The sequence below is a fragment of the Mixophyes fleayi genome, chromosome 9, assembly GCF_038048845.1.
Source record: "Mixophyes fleayi isolate aMixFle1 chromosome 9, aMixFle1.hap1, whole genome shotgun sequence".
NCBI classification, from domain to species: Eukaryota; Metazoa; Chordata; class Amphibia; order Anura; family Limnodynastidae; genus Mixophyes; species Mixophyes fleayi.
In genome coordinates this window covers 110135544-110151557 of record NC_134410.1, presented here as the reverse complement: position 1 = coordinate 110151557, position 16014 = coordinate 110135544, and the positions used below count along the sequence as shown (strand labels likewise).

Sequence of the window (16014 nt, the reverse complement as noted above, 5' to 3'; positions counted from 1 at the left end):
TAGGGATGGAGGAATGTTTCTGCAGGACTGTACGGGTTACAGAGACAATAAAACAGCAATGCCGCCCGCAGGAAATACTTACAGAGTAGCACACAAAACCAGCATGTATGACCATCCTTAAATTACTGCAGTGTTGAAGTGTATTCTGCAAGAACATTAGGAGGTACCATAGGCTAATGAGAGAACTTGCACATGGCACATAAATATGGTGCAATATAAGTAGTATGTAGACTCTTTTAGAAGAATTATGTTTTGGAGCATGTTCTTACAAGATTTGGGAGTGGCATTAAAGGGACTACATCTAATAAAACATGCACCACAACAGATGCTCCATGTAGTGTTGCAGGAACAGATCAAACTTGCGTTTCTCAAGGAGGGATATTTTTCTTTTTCCATTCAAAGTATAAAAGCATGGAGCACTTGTGTTCTCCAACTGAATAGGGTGTTAGGGAGTTTCTCATATTCGGAATACAAGGGCTGGTTCATGGACTACCAATCTTTGTGGATGCATGAGAGTACACCAGGGGGTATATTGACTAAACTGCAGGTTTGAAAAAGTGGAGATGTTGCCTATAGCAACCAGATTCTAGTTATCATTTAGTACATTCTACAAAATGACAGCTGGAATATGATTGGTTGCTATAGGCAACATCTCCACTTTCTCAAACCTGCAGTTTAGTCAATATACCCCCAAGATTCCACCACACTGGGCACCAATGTTTCCAGCAGTCGCTGAATTAAGCAAAGTAATGTTTCACTAGAGGGCAGTCAGATTACTCCAAATTGGATGGGAAGCATCACAGTCAATCACTATATATTGATTACAAGCGAGTAATTTACTTTGTAGCATCATAGAGACTGGCAGAGTAATGCTTAGAGAGGTGGTAGGTACACTACACACTGGTACATATTAAGCTGCACTACAGCTGTCATTTGCTTTATATTATGCAGAAATTTATTGGGAGAGGAAAAAAAAAAAAAAACTATAGGTACAAACTTTACACACACACACATATATATATATATATATATATATATATATATATATATATATATATATATATATATATATATATATATATATATATCACACAGACTTTGTAGCCATAAGTTGCTGGAACACACTTAAAGTGACTGGGGCCAGTTTGCAGTTGCAAAACCACTGTACAGAGGCCAACAACAGTTCAATAATCCAATCTATTTCAGATTAACCAGCTGCTATATGGTGCCAACTCATGTTTAGTGGCCCAAAACAAATGATTTTCATTCCTCTGAAAGGAGTTCAGCTGCCATCAATACACAGTAGCTGCACAATAAGAAAGGAAGCCATATAGAGGCTCATGGGATTAATTTCCATTCTGTGTATTACCTTTGTGTGAGGACCTCATCCTGTTGCAAGGCCAGCAATGGCATCCAAGACTACCTTTCCTGCATCCTTCCCGTTAACTAGTTCTGTCCCCGATCACCCAGGTTTAGTCGCCCTTCCTTCATAATCACGTGACCGAGTCACATGGCGATTTGTGGAGCGTTCTGCCCTTTGGTAAAGAGCTACAGACATGTGAACATTTCAGGGGATTATCAGAATGGAAGATTATCTAGATATAGTCCACAGTATCCGAGAAGGCATGTGCTTAAGTGTACTACAAATACCAGAATGCTCTATAGCAGCGTTTCCAAAATCCAGTTCTTAGCGCAGGTTTTCCAGATCACAAGCGATATTGGCATCAGCCAGTAACGAATATCCCTGTGCTCTAGTAAGGAGATATGGAAAACATGCACCGTTGAAGCTTCCCAAGGACTGGATTTGGGAAACTAAGGTTACAGCTTGCGTTAAGGAATTTTGTGATTCTACAATTCTAACTAAATTGTATCCAACATGTAAAGGCAATGTGCTTTGGGGAATACTTACAGTAAGCATACTGACAGCATTTGATATGTAGGATAATGCACTCACCCTGGCCAATTATACGGATATTAAGTCAATAAGGTCTGTAGGTATTTGGCTTTTATACAGCTAACAAATCAGACTACCTCAAATAGTAATTCATAGTAAGTGAATTATTCCTTGCAATATATATTTCCCTGATTAACATGTGTTCAAAATCCACTTTTCCTATATTACAGGAGTTTATACATAAACATTACTGGTATTACAGCTGCTAAGCAAAAGCTATAATTAACCATATAATACAATCTAGCAGAACATTTATTTATTTTCATATTGGATCAAACTTTCAAGCTTGGAGGACTTGAAGTTTGTGTTGATATAGCACCTTTAAACAATATATGAACATACATCTAAAATATATTAATGTTTGAACTGTTTCTCAGAAGAATTTACTGAACCTTTTAAAAGAGGAGATGTGGAGGTGTTGCCCATAGCAACCAGATTCCATCATTTATCTAGTGCACACAATGATGCCTATAGCAACCAATCAGATTGAAGCTATCATTGCGTGCACTAGATAAATGATGGAATCTGGTTGCTATGGGCAACACCGCCAATATTCCTTTTTAGAATGTTTATTAGATTTACCCCCAACATTTGAGAACGTAGCACACCTTATTTCTTATGTGTTAATGAGCGATATATGAATAAAATGTATTGTTACAATATGTTTTGTTTTTTTTGTTTTTAAATGAATAAGACAAGAAATAGCCAAGGAACCAGATAAGTTTACAGACATATGTTCTTTTTGTGGATACATTAGTAGGGAGACTTCTGAGCCATGAGCAAGTGACTCACTTGGTAGGAATTGATGGTAGGGTCAGCAACTTAACAGACAATCTTCAGACTAATCAATATTTGTAATCTTTTCCATGTTTAGTGATAACCTACAAACAGTGATTCCTGGCTTCTGTCCTGTGACTATTTGTATATTGTGCCTCTACATTTTCCTGCTTCTTGACATTTCCCAGTGCTATAACTAAAGCCAGGTCCTCATTCAGCACAGGATAAAAAAAAATAAAAAAAAAAAAATACACAAAGGTTTCCATTCAGGATGCAACTGTACAGCCCTCAGGGCTCCAGAACAAGTTTGCTCAGCCCTCACTCTGCAGAAATGCCAGAGATCCAGGCAAGGGGCTGCCAAACAGAGGCCAACACTACCAGGAAACCGCTCTGTAGTACAATGCGGAAACTGCTAAACTGTTGTATAGGAATGTGCTGTAACCCATAGCAACCAGATACTTGCTTTTAATTTTTTAGGGTGCACTAGAAGAGGCCACCGCTTACTTTGGGCAACATCTCCTTCAGCAGTTACCTGTGGAAGAGCGTTTTTCCCAATAGCCTGCCTAATATCGTGTAAAGTCATATTGGTGCTTCCAGTTTCAGAGAGCACTTTATCAGTATGTATTGCACCATTTTGAGAATAGCAGAAACTGCTATAACCCCACACCTATGGACAATCAGATGCTTACAGGCTAAACACCATAAGGACACTACATTCTGAACCCTGAACACCGCCATGGAATTTTACACACTAGCACAAACTAAAACCTGACAAATGGTGTTTCTAATAAGTTTTGCCCATTCTCCCCAATTCTACCCCCATTTATGCTGCTCCCTTGGAAAAAAAAAAAAAAAAAAAGTGTAGCAATTTAGATGCATCTTTTACACACTTGAAATTTGTGATGAAGTCTCCCTTAAAACCACATATCAACCTGACTGCTGGGGGAAATACAATACAGTGACAATATGCAGGCTCATTTCACAAGACTTACTGGGCAACTAGCGGTAGGACCAATTTCTGGAGACAGCCTTTATTCCCAACCTTTACCACCAAAACCGGTGGCGTTTGCCTATAAACAGATCCAGTGAAGCAAAACGTTACAGGTGGGGAACAAATTCCTGCCCATAAACATGACCTTGGCTTATGAAAGCTTGTGATTTGGAGGAGGGGGAAGAATGTCTGGAGAAGTTTAAAATTTAGAGCAAACTAAAGCCACCAATTGGAGGATCATCATTGCCCAGCATGAATACTGTTCCTTTAATGTAAGACAACTGAATGTGGCAAGTGTGCACCCCATCTCGTGTGTTATTTGTCCTGGCTGTTGAACACCAAGGGCTAGATTTACTAAGCTGCGGGTTTGAAAAAGTGGGGATGTTGCCTATAGCAACCAATCAGATTCTAGCTGTCATTTTGCAGAAGGTACTAAATAAATGAAAGCTAGAATCTGATTGGTTGCTATAGGCAACATCCCCACTTTTTCAAACCCGCAGCTTAGTAAATCTAGCCCCAAGCCTTTGAGGTGTATAAAAGGAATTGTAGGACTGTCATTGTATGTTAGACACCATTCCTGCCTGTCGCTTAAAGTCTGCATTGGATAAATAAACTTCTTGGTTCATTAAGTGGGCAACCCAGTGTAACAGGATAAAGACAGACACACCCCCCCCCCCCCCCCCCCCCAAGATCATAACACAAATAGCATATCCGACAGAATCTGTGCCGTCTTTCCTCCCAAGAAATAGGGGGCAGATCAGAAACAACAGTTTCAGACATTATACCGTTCCTGCAATAGCCTGACTGACAAGTTGGCTCAACTGGCAGACACAAATCAATCAAGATGTGTTATGGCTAAACAAATAGGGGGGTTATTTACTTGGACTATAAGGAGGTTTGTATTTCGACTTGGTCTGAAAGGAGAAGGAGTGCAAGAACTAAACTTAATATTTTGCAACGATACAAGACTAGCAGAGGGTCAGAATTAAGTTATATAACAATATTAGGGACTTGCCCTCCCTAAGCCTTGCTTATATCTGATAAAGAGACACCTACAGCAGCTGCAAGACTAGGTTCAGGGACCATTTATCCAGGAGCCAAACCGATTTTACACTGTGATCCAGCCAAATGCAATTATCAGACATAACCGGCCACCTTCTACTAAAGTTTTGGGCACAAGCACCTGTTGAATCTCAGATTTTACCTTCCTAACAGGGAGTTTCATTTGCAAATTAAACTTTGCTACCACAATAGAGGATAGCAGAGATTTGTGGCCACCTCAAAGTAGTAAGCACAAAAAGCCATTTTTGGGATCCGGCCGTAGTGTAAATTAAGTTTTATATGTTCTGCAGTCATTTTTCTATTTGTTTCTTCGCTGAAAGGGTGTAGAATACTGGTGATCTTGCCATGCTCACATTCCTGTGGTTACAGGATGTGTACGATATGCTTACACTGTTGTATGTTCTCAGCAGAGGAAATATTGATACGCTCTGGATTACATAAATATCTATCTCTATTATGACTTGGCAAAGCCAACTGTAAATTTGTTCTGCAACTTCGACCCAAGACATTGTCCATATCCAATATGCAGTTTTATATTTCTGTATGGCCAGGCAGATGTCAGGTCACATGGGTGTAGTTTCCAAATTATGGGACCCCTTACTTTAAGCACCTGCCATCTTATCTACCCAACAGTGGCTCCTTGATTGGATTTATCATGTCTATAAACATGTTTACAGGTCATTATAGAGCAAGATTTTCACCAAAACTCCGGTAAGACTAAACACGGATCAATACAGCAAAAGGATCTTTTCCTCCCAGCTAATCTCCTCCATCATGGATTTCCTGTATATACAAGCGAGCCCACAGCAAGACTTAGTCTGGAGCACTTTAGTCATTGCACCACGTGAAAGGTAGAGAACTGGAAGACTGGAGAAGTCTGCCAAGAGTATGAGAACATGCACAAGATAAGCCAGAACAGGGACAAGAGAAATGCCAGAAAGTTGTAAGCTAGTGTTCCAGCACAAAATCAGTTACTTGACCCCATGAAATTAATGCATTATAGTGGAAGGAAGCTTAAACCATACTTGCAAACATTTGGCAAGTGTTATCCGGGAGAGGGGTGTGTCTAGAGGTCGGGAGGGAGCGGGGCACAGCCAATCTCGTCATTTTGGCCCCGCTTCTCGCGACAAATGCTGTTTTGTCTTGGGGCGGGGCCAAAATGACGCGATTCGCATCATTTTAGCCCTGCAATTACGGGATGCGGGAGATTTGCCATCTCTCCTGGGAGTCCGTGAGACTGACCCGAATTTCGGGAGTCTGCCGGACATTCCAGGAGAGTTGGCAAGTATGGCTTAAATAGAGTAATGCCAACAAGTTTTCTGTGCTTAGTTGTGCATCGCACTGGGGATGCATATAAAAGGACATCATAGATCTGCGTTACTCTGCACCTTCCCTGAGCCTGGCAAGGCGCCCCCCCCATTCTCAACAGCATCATATCCCACCCCAGTGGGACAACCATGGGCACCCCAAAGCTAAAGTACTGTGGGAAGAGCAAACTTCAATTTCTGGGAGGAGCTAAACAGACTATGGGGAGGGATATAGGGACAAAGGCAAACAATGAAACTGTACTGACATGCGAGAACTGCAAGCAGGCTTACTCGCATCAGAAAATAGAATATTCTGACAGTGATCCCAAAACTACAGAGAGGTGAAAGATATTGCCATACCCCAGAAATGCCTACAGACCCCTCTTTTGGGAGCCTTGTCTTTAGCTGTTCAATGGATACATATCTTCCCTGGCTTCTTAATTTGTCGTACTTGTGAATTTTACATTTTGCCTGTCCCTGCTTTACCCTACCACACAGGTCATAGTGTTCACCAGCTCCCATTTCAATGACAATCCATGACATAGAAGTCTACCATAAGCTGGATAGAGGTTTGTGGCAGTAAGTTTTACCAAACAAACTTCTCTTGTTTTCTGCAGTATTAACAACAAGAGGACAGAAAAAAAAAGTCTCTACCAGCCACACCCTGCAGAGTCTGTGGAGCCAGCTATCCCTCCAGAACACTGAGGTCTGACAATGCTTTCTGTAGTCTGCACCAAGAATCTTGTACACTGACAAATCTGCACTGAAAGTTTTTAAACTGATGAATATCTGTTTGTCTGAACAGTTGACATCACTACCTGGGATAAGCCACAGCCTCTATCTAGTTAGTATACTGCAGATCAACATTGTTTCCAAAATGCGACCATTTGTACATTTTATTTTGTTCAATAGGAAACCAGATTACGGTTTTGCAACAAGTCAAGCTACAAGTAATACAAGTAACCCATGGTTCATGTCAAAAGGAGCAAATATGCACTCAATCCATGACTGCCCATCTCGAAGAATAAGCCTATCCAAAGTTCTTGTAGCAGAGAAAGCTGCTAATTTGCATCATTACAATGAAGCAGGACATTACTTTATGCTTCCAGCTTTCCAGAAAGAGGGGGGGGTGGGGGCTTTCTAACCAGACTGCCTGTGGGTCCAGACTGGGGGGGAAAGGGGACGCCAGAGGCTGCTGTTGCCATGACATTGGGATAAAACGACCCACTCAGCAGATTATTCGGCAGCTGCTGCACTTGAAATTATGCCAAGATTCTCTGGTGTGTATGAAAACCTAGACTGGCACAAGATCAGAATCACAGATCCAAAAAAAAGGGGGTAGACACAGACTGTTGCCATAGAAGAGCAGAGGGCGATTCAGCCTCCCAATTACTAGAGTCATTTTAACCACAAGTAAGCTGCTGACATTATGCCACTTAAACCGTTTTCTGCTCTCACATTGCAAGTAGGAGCCTTGTGTAATATCATCCTGACCGGCCAAATGAATGAAGACAAATTCCAATAAACAGAAATGGGTTAAAACTTTATATTTACATTTAATGCCTGGTCCAGGTTAAACATTAGAGAACCAACACTTAACATGGAGAGTTCTGAATATGGGCTGAGCCCACATATGTTCTAGGCAATGGGCTGGTACACCAACTAGCAGCCAATGGGCTGTTATCTATTGCAAAAGGACCCAGATAGGTCATATTGGCTACAATAAAATCATGCATTAGTGTTTACAATCCACCCATTAAACTGCGTCTTTTAACATGAACTGTAGGATATATTTGCTTGACTTGTACTAAATTCTCCCATGTTACACTGTGTGCTGAACACAGACACCAGCCATAAAACAGGGCTGAACTTTTTATCCTATGCATTAAAGTCAGACTCCCGAAACCCAGGTCGGTCTCCCAGACTCCCAGGAGAGCAGGCAGTTCTCCCGATTCCCGGCCGAATATGCAAGTTAAATGGAGGGGGCGGGGCTTGGTGGTGCCGTGTACGCGTCATCGTGGCCCCTCCCCCTCCCCTATTTTTATTGGCCAAAAAAAGTGATGCTGGCTTTGGGGGCAGGGCCAACGAAAATTCTTCGAGCCCTGCCTCCACTCGGGACACAAGTTGCCAATGATGGCATCTATGATTAAAGTTCCATCCGAATACACACGTATTAGAGGGGTGTTTCTTTACTCCAGTCCTCAACCACCACCAATGGCTCATGGTTTGAGGCTTTCAATCTGAAAACAGGCAAGATAACTGACAGAGCCAAGAAAACCAAGGGCTAGATTTACTAAGCTGCGGGTTTGAAAAAGTGGGGATGTTTCCTATAGCAACCAATCAGATTCTAGCTGTCATTTTGTAGAAAGCACCAAATAAATGAAAGCTATAATCTGATTGGTTGCTATAGGCAACATCCCCACTTTTTAAAACCTGCAGCTTAGTAAATCTAGCCCCAAGTCTCTTGCACATGATTAAAGAAATCCTGAAAACATGACCTGCTTGGTGTGAGGACACTGCATTAGAGGATCATTAAACACCTTGTGACATTAAGTGTAGCTGTTATATAACGCAGCATGTATTTATAGTGTGTTTGCCATTAAACTACTAAGGAGCAAGAGAAATGCATTTGGCTTAAGCGTTTTGAGATCTTTTCTTACATTACCCATCAATGCACCAAATATATAAAGGGTTTTAACAAGGTGCAGGAGGGAAGCATTCTTCAAAGGAAGAGAAGTATTAGAACACGAGGACATGCACTGACACTGGAGGGAAGTAGGTTCAGAGGATATTTGAGGAAACATTACCTCACAGAAGGGGAAGTACATAAGTGGAACAGCCTCTCAGATGTGGTAGAGGCTAATACAGTAGAGAAAATTAGACATGCTTGGGATAGACATAAGGATATCCTCAAAAAAAAAACAAAAAAAAAAAAAACAGACTAGGGATCAAATGGAGTTTGAAGTTACCATAAGTAAAAAACAAAAAAATAAAAAAAAATTAGGCCAGGTGGTTCTTATCTGCCGCCAAAGTCTAGTTTTCTTGTCTGAAATGACAAACAGAATACCTTGCACACAACCACACAGCAAAATTTAACAAAGTAAACTAAAGTTCTTCTTTGGTATTGGGGACTATCCCATGTAATAGTGAATTTGCAGCTTCCATACAAGGCCGTTTGCATTTGAGCAGTAGCTGTCCTTTCATAATTTCAGGTCCCTGAGCAGCTGCCATTTAAGGGGGAACTAAATATGGTTATAAGTTTAGTCTGAAAGTTGAATTCCAGCAGCAAGCCCTCGGAATTCCAAGGAAACAGACTTCCTGACGGAGCAGGATGTTACCTCATAATTATACAGCTTCAATAGGAGCATGTCAGACCCTCAAATTTCAGGGAACGCCGCTGCGGTTAACCCTTTACCTGCCGTGGAACATTTACCCGGCCCAAGACTTCATGCTAAGAGCAAAGTGTAAAAGTAAACAGTAGCTGTTTAAGAGCTAAACCTAATGCAAAGTTTACCTTGGCTATGTTCACAAGACATCCTATAGTCCAGGCCTGTAATGGGGACTAACCACATTCATATACATAAAACAGCAGTAAAGGGTTGAGGCATTGTGACTGAGCATCAAAAGTAATAGCGTTCAGGGTAAATGGACACAGACACCCTTTTAATTTTGGGCAAGCATCCAGTTCATGCTTTGTGGGCTTTTAATATGAAGCCCTTTACAGGCATTTACCTACAGAGGAGTGCACTAGTCCCCATTTGTCTTGTGTTCTTACATTTTAGGGTTATTTTTATTAGTTTTGCCTCTCTGAAGTAACCCACTTTTACGGATGCACTCACCAACACTTCTAAAGACCATACTTGCCAACTCTCCCGGACTGTCCGGGAGACTCCCGAAATTCAGGTCGGTCTCACGGACTCCTGGGGAGAGCTGGCAAGTCTCCCGCATCCTGCAATTGCGGGGCTAAAATGATGCGATTGGGGTGGGGTGGGGCCAAAATGAGGCATTTGGCCGCACCCCACCCCCTCCTGCCCTCTAGACACGCCCCTCTCCTGAACAGACCTTGCCAGAAGTTGGCAAGTATGCTAAAGACTATTCCTTTCCAGACTATATGGCAACTAGTATACCACTGTTCATTATAACCATGTGTTCAGGGACCAACAGGAACTCATAACCATGTTAAAAATGTGTACAAAAGGCTTGTAATAAAGTCCTAAGATTTGGAATTACAAAGGCTTCCTAGATTTCAGATGCAGAGAACATTAGTAGTATTAACAGGGTTTAAACTGGTAGACAAATTCTGTTTGTACATAGCCCCTGTGACTTTTTACAGAACACATTGCTTAATCTTTCCAACTGTGTTTTATATCTTTATATTGAACCAAAGTGGTTCATTCTCTGCTTCATTTGGATATAAAAGTTTAGATGTAAGATGCAGAGATGGAAGGACAACAAACCGCATTGCTTAATCATATAAAGTAGAGAAGCCTAAACTCAGGCCTCAAGAGCTACCAACAGTTCAGGTTTTCAGGATCTCTTTAATCATGCACAGGCGAGTTAATCCATTTGGCTGGGTCAGTAATTATCCCATCTGTTGTTACAGACAGACATCGTGAAAACATCACCTGTTGGTAGCGCGAGGACTAGATTTCAGCACTTCTGATAAAGTCTTACGTGAAAATAGAGGCAAACGTTACAGGCCCTAATGCCGAGATGGAGGCCAAACTATTCATCAGCAACGCATATACACTTGTGAAATCAATGTTCCTATAAAGAGAAAAACAATTTAATTGAGGGACTGGAACTATAATAAAATAAAGAGTTACCAGATTTGTACCAGTGCTGTTTTTCCTGTGTACCAAAAGTGGTCTATGGTCTGCAGTGTTCCAAAAGACTGCATATTGTAGCAGATTTCTCTTTTTGTTTCTACATGTTTATCTTTCTGCAATCTACAATACAAACTAATCAGATTGCCTGCGGGCAAGTGTACACTCCGCATCTGGATCATGGGAAAAGCAACCCAATGCAAGATAATAAGACATTGCAGGGTAACCAGGGGTTAAACACATTGTACTGCGCTAGTCCCAGCATTTCTTAGTGGTAAGCACAATGCACAGGAATGTGGAGTAGTGGTTGCTCAAGTAGAGGTTTTAAAGAACAGACTGGGTGTGGCACTGCCAGTCACTCACTTCCCAATCTGCCCTCTAGAATCAGAGCAGCGCAGTCAATCAGTTTAAGGAGCTGGCTGTGCATACCACCAGGAGGATCCAGAGGAAGTGTGTAACAAGGGGGGGGGATATTTGCAGTAGGAGATGGGTAAAGCAGATGTTTAGCAGAAAAGCTGAGCTCACCGATTGGGCTGCCTTATAGTAAACTATGTAGAGCAGTTGATGTGGAGTTTAATGTAGAAACAGACAGCAACTTCCACTGCTGACAACTAGATCTCCCACAATGCATGTGGGTTTAGAAGTTGCATATACCTACCTACCTTAAGAGGGTTAATATAGGCTCCAGCAGATCTCAGTACCTACATCCTCAGCTTGTGGTATGCATACCACACGTGGTACATCAAAAGTTAAGAGGTACTTCAGTATGTTAAATATAAACAAAGCTTTATTAGTACTGAATAAAACACACGAGATTAGAAGGGCTATTAAGAGACATTTAAACGCATAATAAGTGCATGGCTATAATGTAACTCAGATTAGTGGCAACTGAATACATTTATACCCATTAGTGCAGAGGTGCTCAAACCTAGTCCTCAAAAGCTACCAACAGGTCATGTTTTCAGGATATCTGTCTGTAGAAACAGTTGGAAAAACCATCCATATGGATTAAAGAAATCCTGAAAACATGAACTGTTGGTAGCTTTGGGGACTGAGTTTGGGCACCGCTGCATTAGTGGATAACTGGAATAAACCCTTTAAGGGACACTTTGTAATTTACAATTCTCTGGATACATCTTAAAATAAGGAATACCAGCCACAGCAAAACACTTTGTTTTATACAAACCAGTTTAGAGAAAATAAGCCACCAGTACTAACTAGCAGGTAACTGCTTAGGCAAAGGGCACATTCTCATGCATTAACTGCAGAGACTTTACATTCCTATGCCAAAGGGGATAATATTTAAGTGGCACCCCTCAAAGGCTATTAAAACACTTGCGTTTTTTTTTTCTCTTGACACTTGTCTCATCATGTTTCACAATTTTATTTAGAGGAAACACTTGACACTCCCAAAATCCACCCACCCTTTATGGGTTTGTATGATTAAGCCTGTCCGTTCCAAGAAAACAGTGACAGCAGAAAGCGCTCCCTCAAGGCACGGATTGCCAGAGGTGCAGGCATGTTGTGAGACTAGGCCAGTGAATCACAGGTTCCCGCTACTGTGATACACAAGTTAGACAAGGGATCAAGGAGCAGATACACTGAATTCCAGGGCAGGGCCCAAGTTTGGATAGGTCTTTAAATATGGTGCTTTACTTTAGAAATTTTCCCAAATAAAAACAAATAAAGTTAGTTATGATTGTAAAAGGAGGTGACCAGAGCAGTATTCTGCAGACAAGCAACAGCCTAATATTACCTTTGGGAAAGTCGCATGATGGTTCTTGAACAGGTACTAGTAGTCTATGGGTTAATATACAGACAGCATCTTTGCCTTGGTCAAGAAGGGAAAACATAAGTGTAATATTTCCTGTCCAGAAATGCCTGATCTGAGGGGATCCTGAGGAAATACCATAGCAACCACATTCCACATGTCTGCTGGGATCACCAAGGGCACAACCCTACAGCCACCCTCATTGCGGGCAACTTCCAAAAGAATTTCCACAATTCCCCAAAAAAAAAAAACGACCATATCAAGGCCAACAGTTTCCAGCCAGACATACTGTCAGTGATACCAACCAATTAAACAAGACTAGATTACATCTGTATATTAACACCATGCCTGTCACAGCAACAGCTAGGAAGGAACATGTGCAACAATATTCTGTAATTAAAAACACCACAAAATTGCACAGACTAGAAAAAAAATGCCACATGACAGAATCAAACATGCTCTGGCATATCAGCACAAAACAGGTTCCTACACAAACAAACAAAACCATAGATCAAAAAACTATGTAAGGATTGCTGCCAGAAATCTTATCATCTAAAACAGGCATGCAACACAGCTCCCCTGCAGCTGTAGAACTACATGTACCAGGATGTAGTGTCTGCTTTAAGGTCATGCTGGGACTTTTAGTTCCACAATGAACACAAAATATAGTTTCTTATGGAAAGAGGAGAGACATAGGTTGTAAGTGGAGATGGCTGCATTAGATTTAATGCTATGCAGGGAATACAGGACAATCAGCCAGCAATATAGCAATTATTTTCTAAACATACCAATTTATTTTATAAATATACCAATTTTATAGCCAATTTCTGCAGCTAGAAGTTTACATAGAGAATGCACGTTGTATCTACACACAAGGCAGGTATCCCACATAGAGAATGCCTGTTGTATCTACACACAAGGCAGGTATCCCACATAGAGAATGCACGCTGTATCTACACACAAGGCAGGTATCCCACATAGAGAATGCATGTTGTATCTACACACAAGGCAGGTATCCCACATAGAGAATGCACGTTGTATCTACACACAAGGCAGGTATCCCACATAGAGAATGCATGCTGTATCTACACACAAGGCAGGTATATCCCACATAGAGAATGCACGTTGTATCTACACACAAGGTAGGTATCCCACATAGAGAATGCACGTTGTATCTACACACAAGGCAGGTATCCCACATAGAGAATGCATGTTGTATCTACACACAAGGCAGGTATCCCACATAGAGAATGCCTGTTGTATCTACACACAAGGCAGGTATCCCACATAGAGAATGCATGCTGTATCTACACACAAGGCAGGTATCCCACATAGAGAATGCATGTTGTATCTACACACAAGGCAGGTATCCCACATAGAGAATGCATGTTGTATCTACACACAAGGCAGGTATCCCACATAGAGAATGCATGTTGTATCTACACACAAGGCAGGTATCCCACATAGAGAATGCATGTTGTATCTACACACAAGGCAGGTATCCCACATAGAGAATGCATGTTGTATCTACACACAAGGCAGGTATCCCACATAGAGAATGCACGTTGTATCTACACACAAGGCAGGTATCCCACATAGAGAATGCATGTTGTATCTACACACAAGGCAGGTAGGTTACCTGTACAGCATTAGACCCCATGCACACCTGGATCCCTGGTCCCGTTACACAGCACATGCTGACCCCCAGCCTTACCTATGGACACCAGCTTGATGTTCTCCCGGTCCAGGAACTCCAGGGCCACGGACACGTTCTCCAGCTGCATCTGACGGAAGTTGGGTCTCTGGTTGTACTTGCGGTACATCTTCTTCTGGCTCAGCACCTCCAGCAGCGCGATCAGCCGCAGCCCGTCGCTCAGGTCCGCCTGCAGGTTGGCGATGCGCTTGTTGACGCATTTGAGGTGCTCGTTGCACCAGCGGGTGAAGGTGTTCTGCTGGATCTTCTTCCATGGCGCGTCCTCCGCCAAGTCCTTCTCTGTGGCCGGCATCTCTGCTGGGTCCGCCCCGGGCACTGCTCCTGCTGCTGCTGCCGCGGCTCCGCTCTGGGTGAGCCTCGGGTGGGCGCTGCTCATTTTATGGCTGGGATGGAGGAGGCGGAGGAATGAATGGGGTGGGCTGGGCTTCAAAACACAGAGAACACAAGAGTGCAGTCAGGAAAAGTGTGGATGTCATGAGTAAATGCACTATACACACTATAGTATATACACACACTATACAAAGTATATACACACACTATGCACAGTATACACACTATACACAGTATACACAGTATACACACTATACACAGTATACACACTATACACACACACACTGAACACAAGAGATCAGTCAGGAAAAGTGTGGATGTCATGAGTAAATGCACTATACACACTATAGTACACAAACACACAGTATACACACTATACACACTATACTATATATACACACACACTATACACTTACTATACACACACTATATACACACTATACATACACACTATACACATGCTGCTGTATCAAATAGATAACATCCTATTTCATTATTGTATTTTATATCCTTCTATCTTGAATGCACCACACACACACTATATACACACACTATACACACACACTATATACACACACTATATACACACACACACACACTATATAAACACTATACATACACACACACACACACACTATATACACACACTATACATACACACACTATATACACACTATACATACACACACTATATACACACACTGTACACATGCTGCTGTCTCAGATATATAGCATCCTATTTCATTACTGTGTTTTATATCCTTCTGTCTTGAATGCACCACATACACACACACTATATACACACACTATACATACACACACCACACACACACACACACTATATACACACTATACATACACACACACACTTTATACACACACTATACATACACACACTATATACACACTATACATACACACACACACACACACTATATACACACACACACTATACATACACACACTATACACATGCTGCTGTCTCAGATAGATAGCATCCTATTTCATTACTGTGTTTTATATCCTTCTGTCTTGAATGCACCACATACACACACACTATATACACACACTATATACACACTATACATACACACACTATATACACACAAACTATACACATGCTGCTGTATCAGATAGATAGCATCCTATTTCATTACTTATTTTATATCCTTCTGTCTTGGAAGGGTTAAATCAATGTTCAGAGTATGTGTACACTTACCAGTTACAATTAAATAATGCAACATAGTTATTATTTTCTTTTAACACCAATTATTTACCTTTG

The 16014-nt window shown here is 41.5% G+C and overlaps 1 protein-coding gene across 4 annotated transcripts in view; it reads right to left on the bottom strand.

Annotated features, from left to right (window-relative positions):
- FLNA (filamin A) overlaps positions 1–14826 on the bottom strand; it is a 51175-nt gene extending 36349 nt beyond the window's left edge. For all 4 annotated transcript variants that reach the window (XM_075184872.1, XM_075184874.1, XM_075184873.1 and 1 more), the window contains exon 1: positions 14403–14826. In XM_075184872.1, coding sequence (XP_075040973.1) covers positions 14403–14778 — 376 coding nt within the window. In that variant the 5' untranslated portion in view covers positions 14779–14826. The remainder of the gene's footprint in view (positions 1–14402) is intronic.
- Between the last annotated feature and the right edge of the window lie 1188 nt (positions 14827–16014).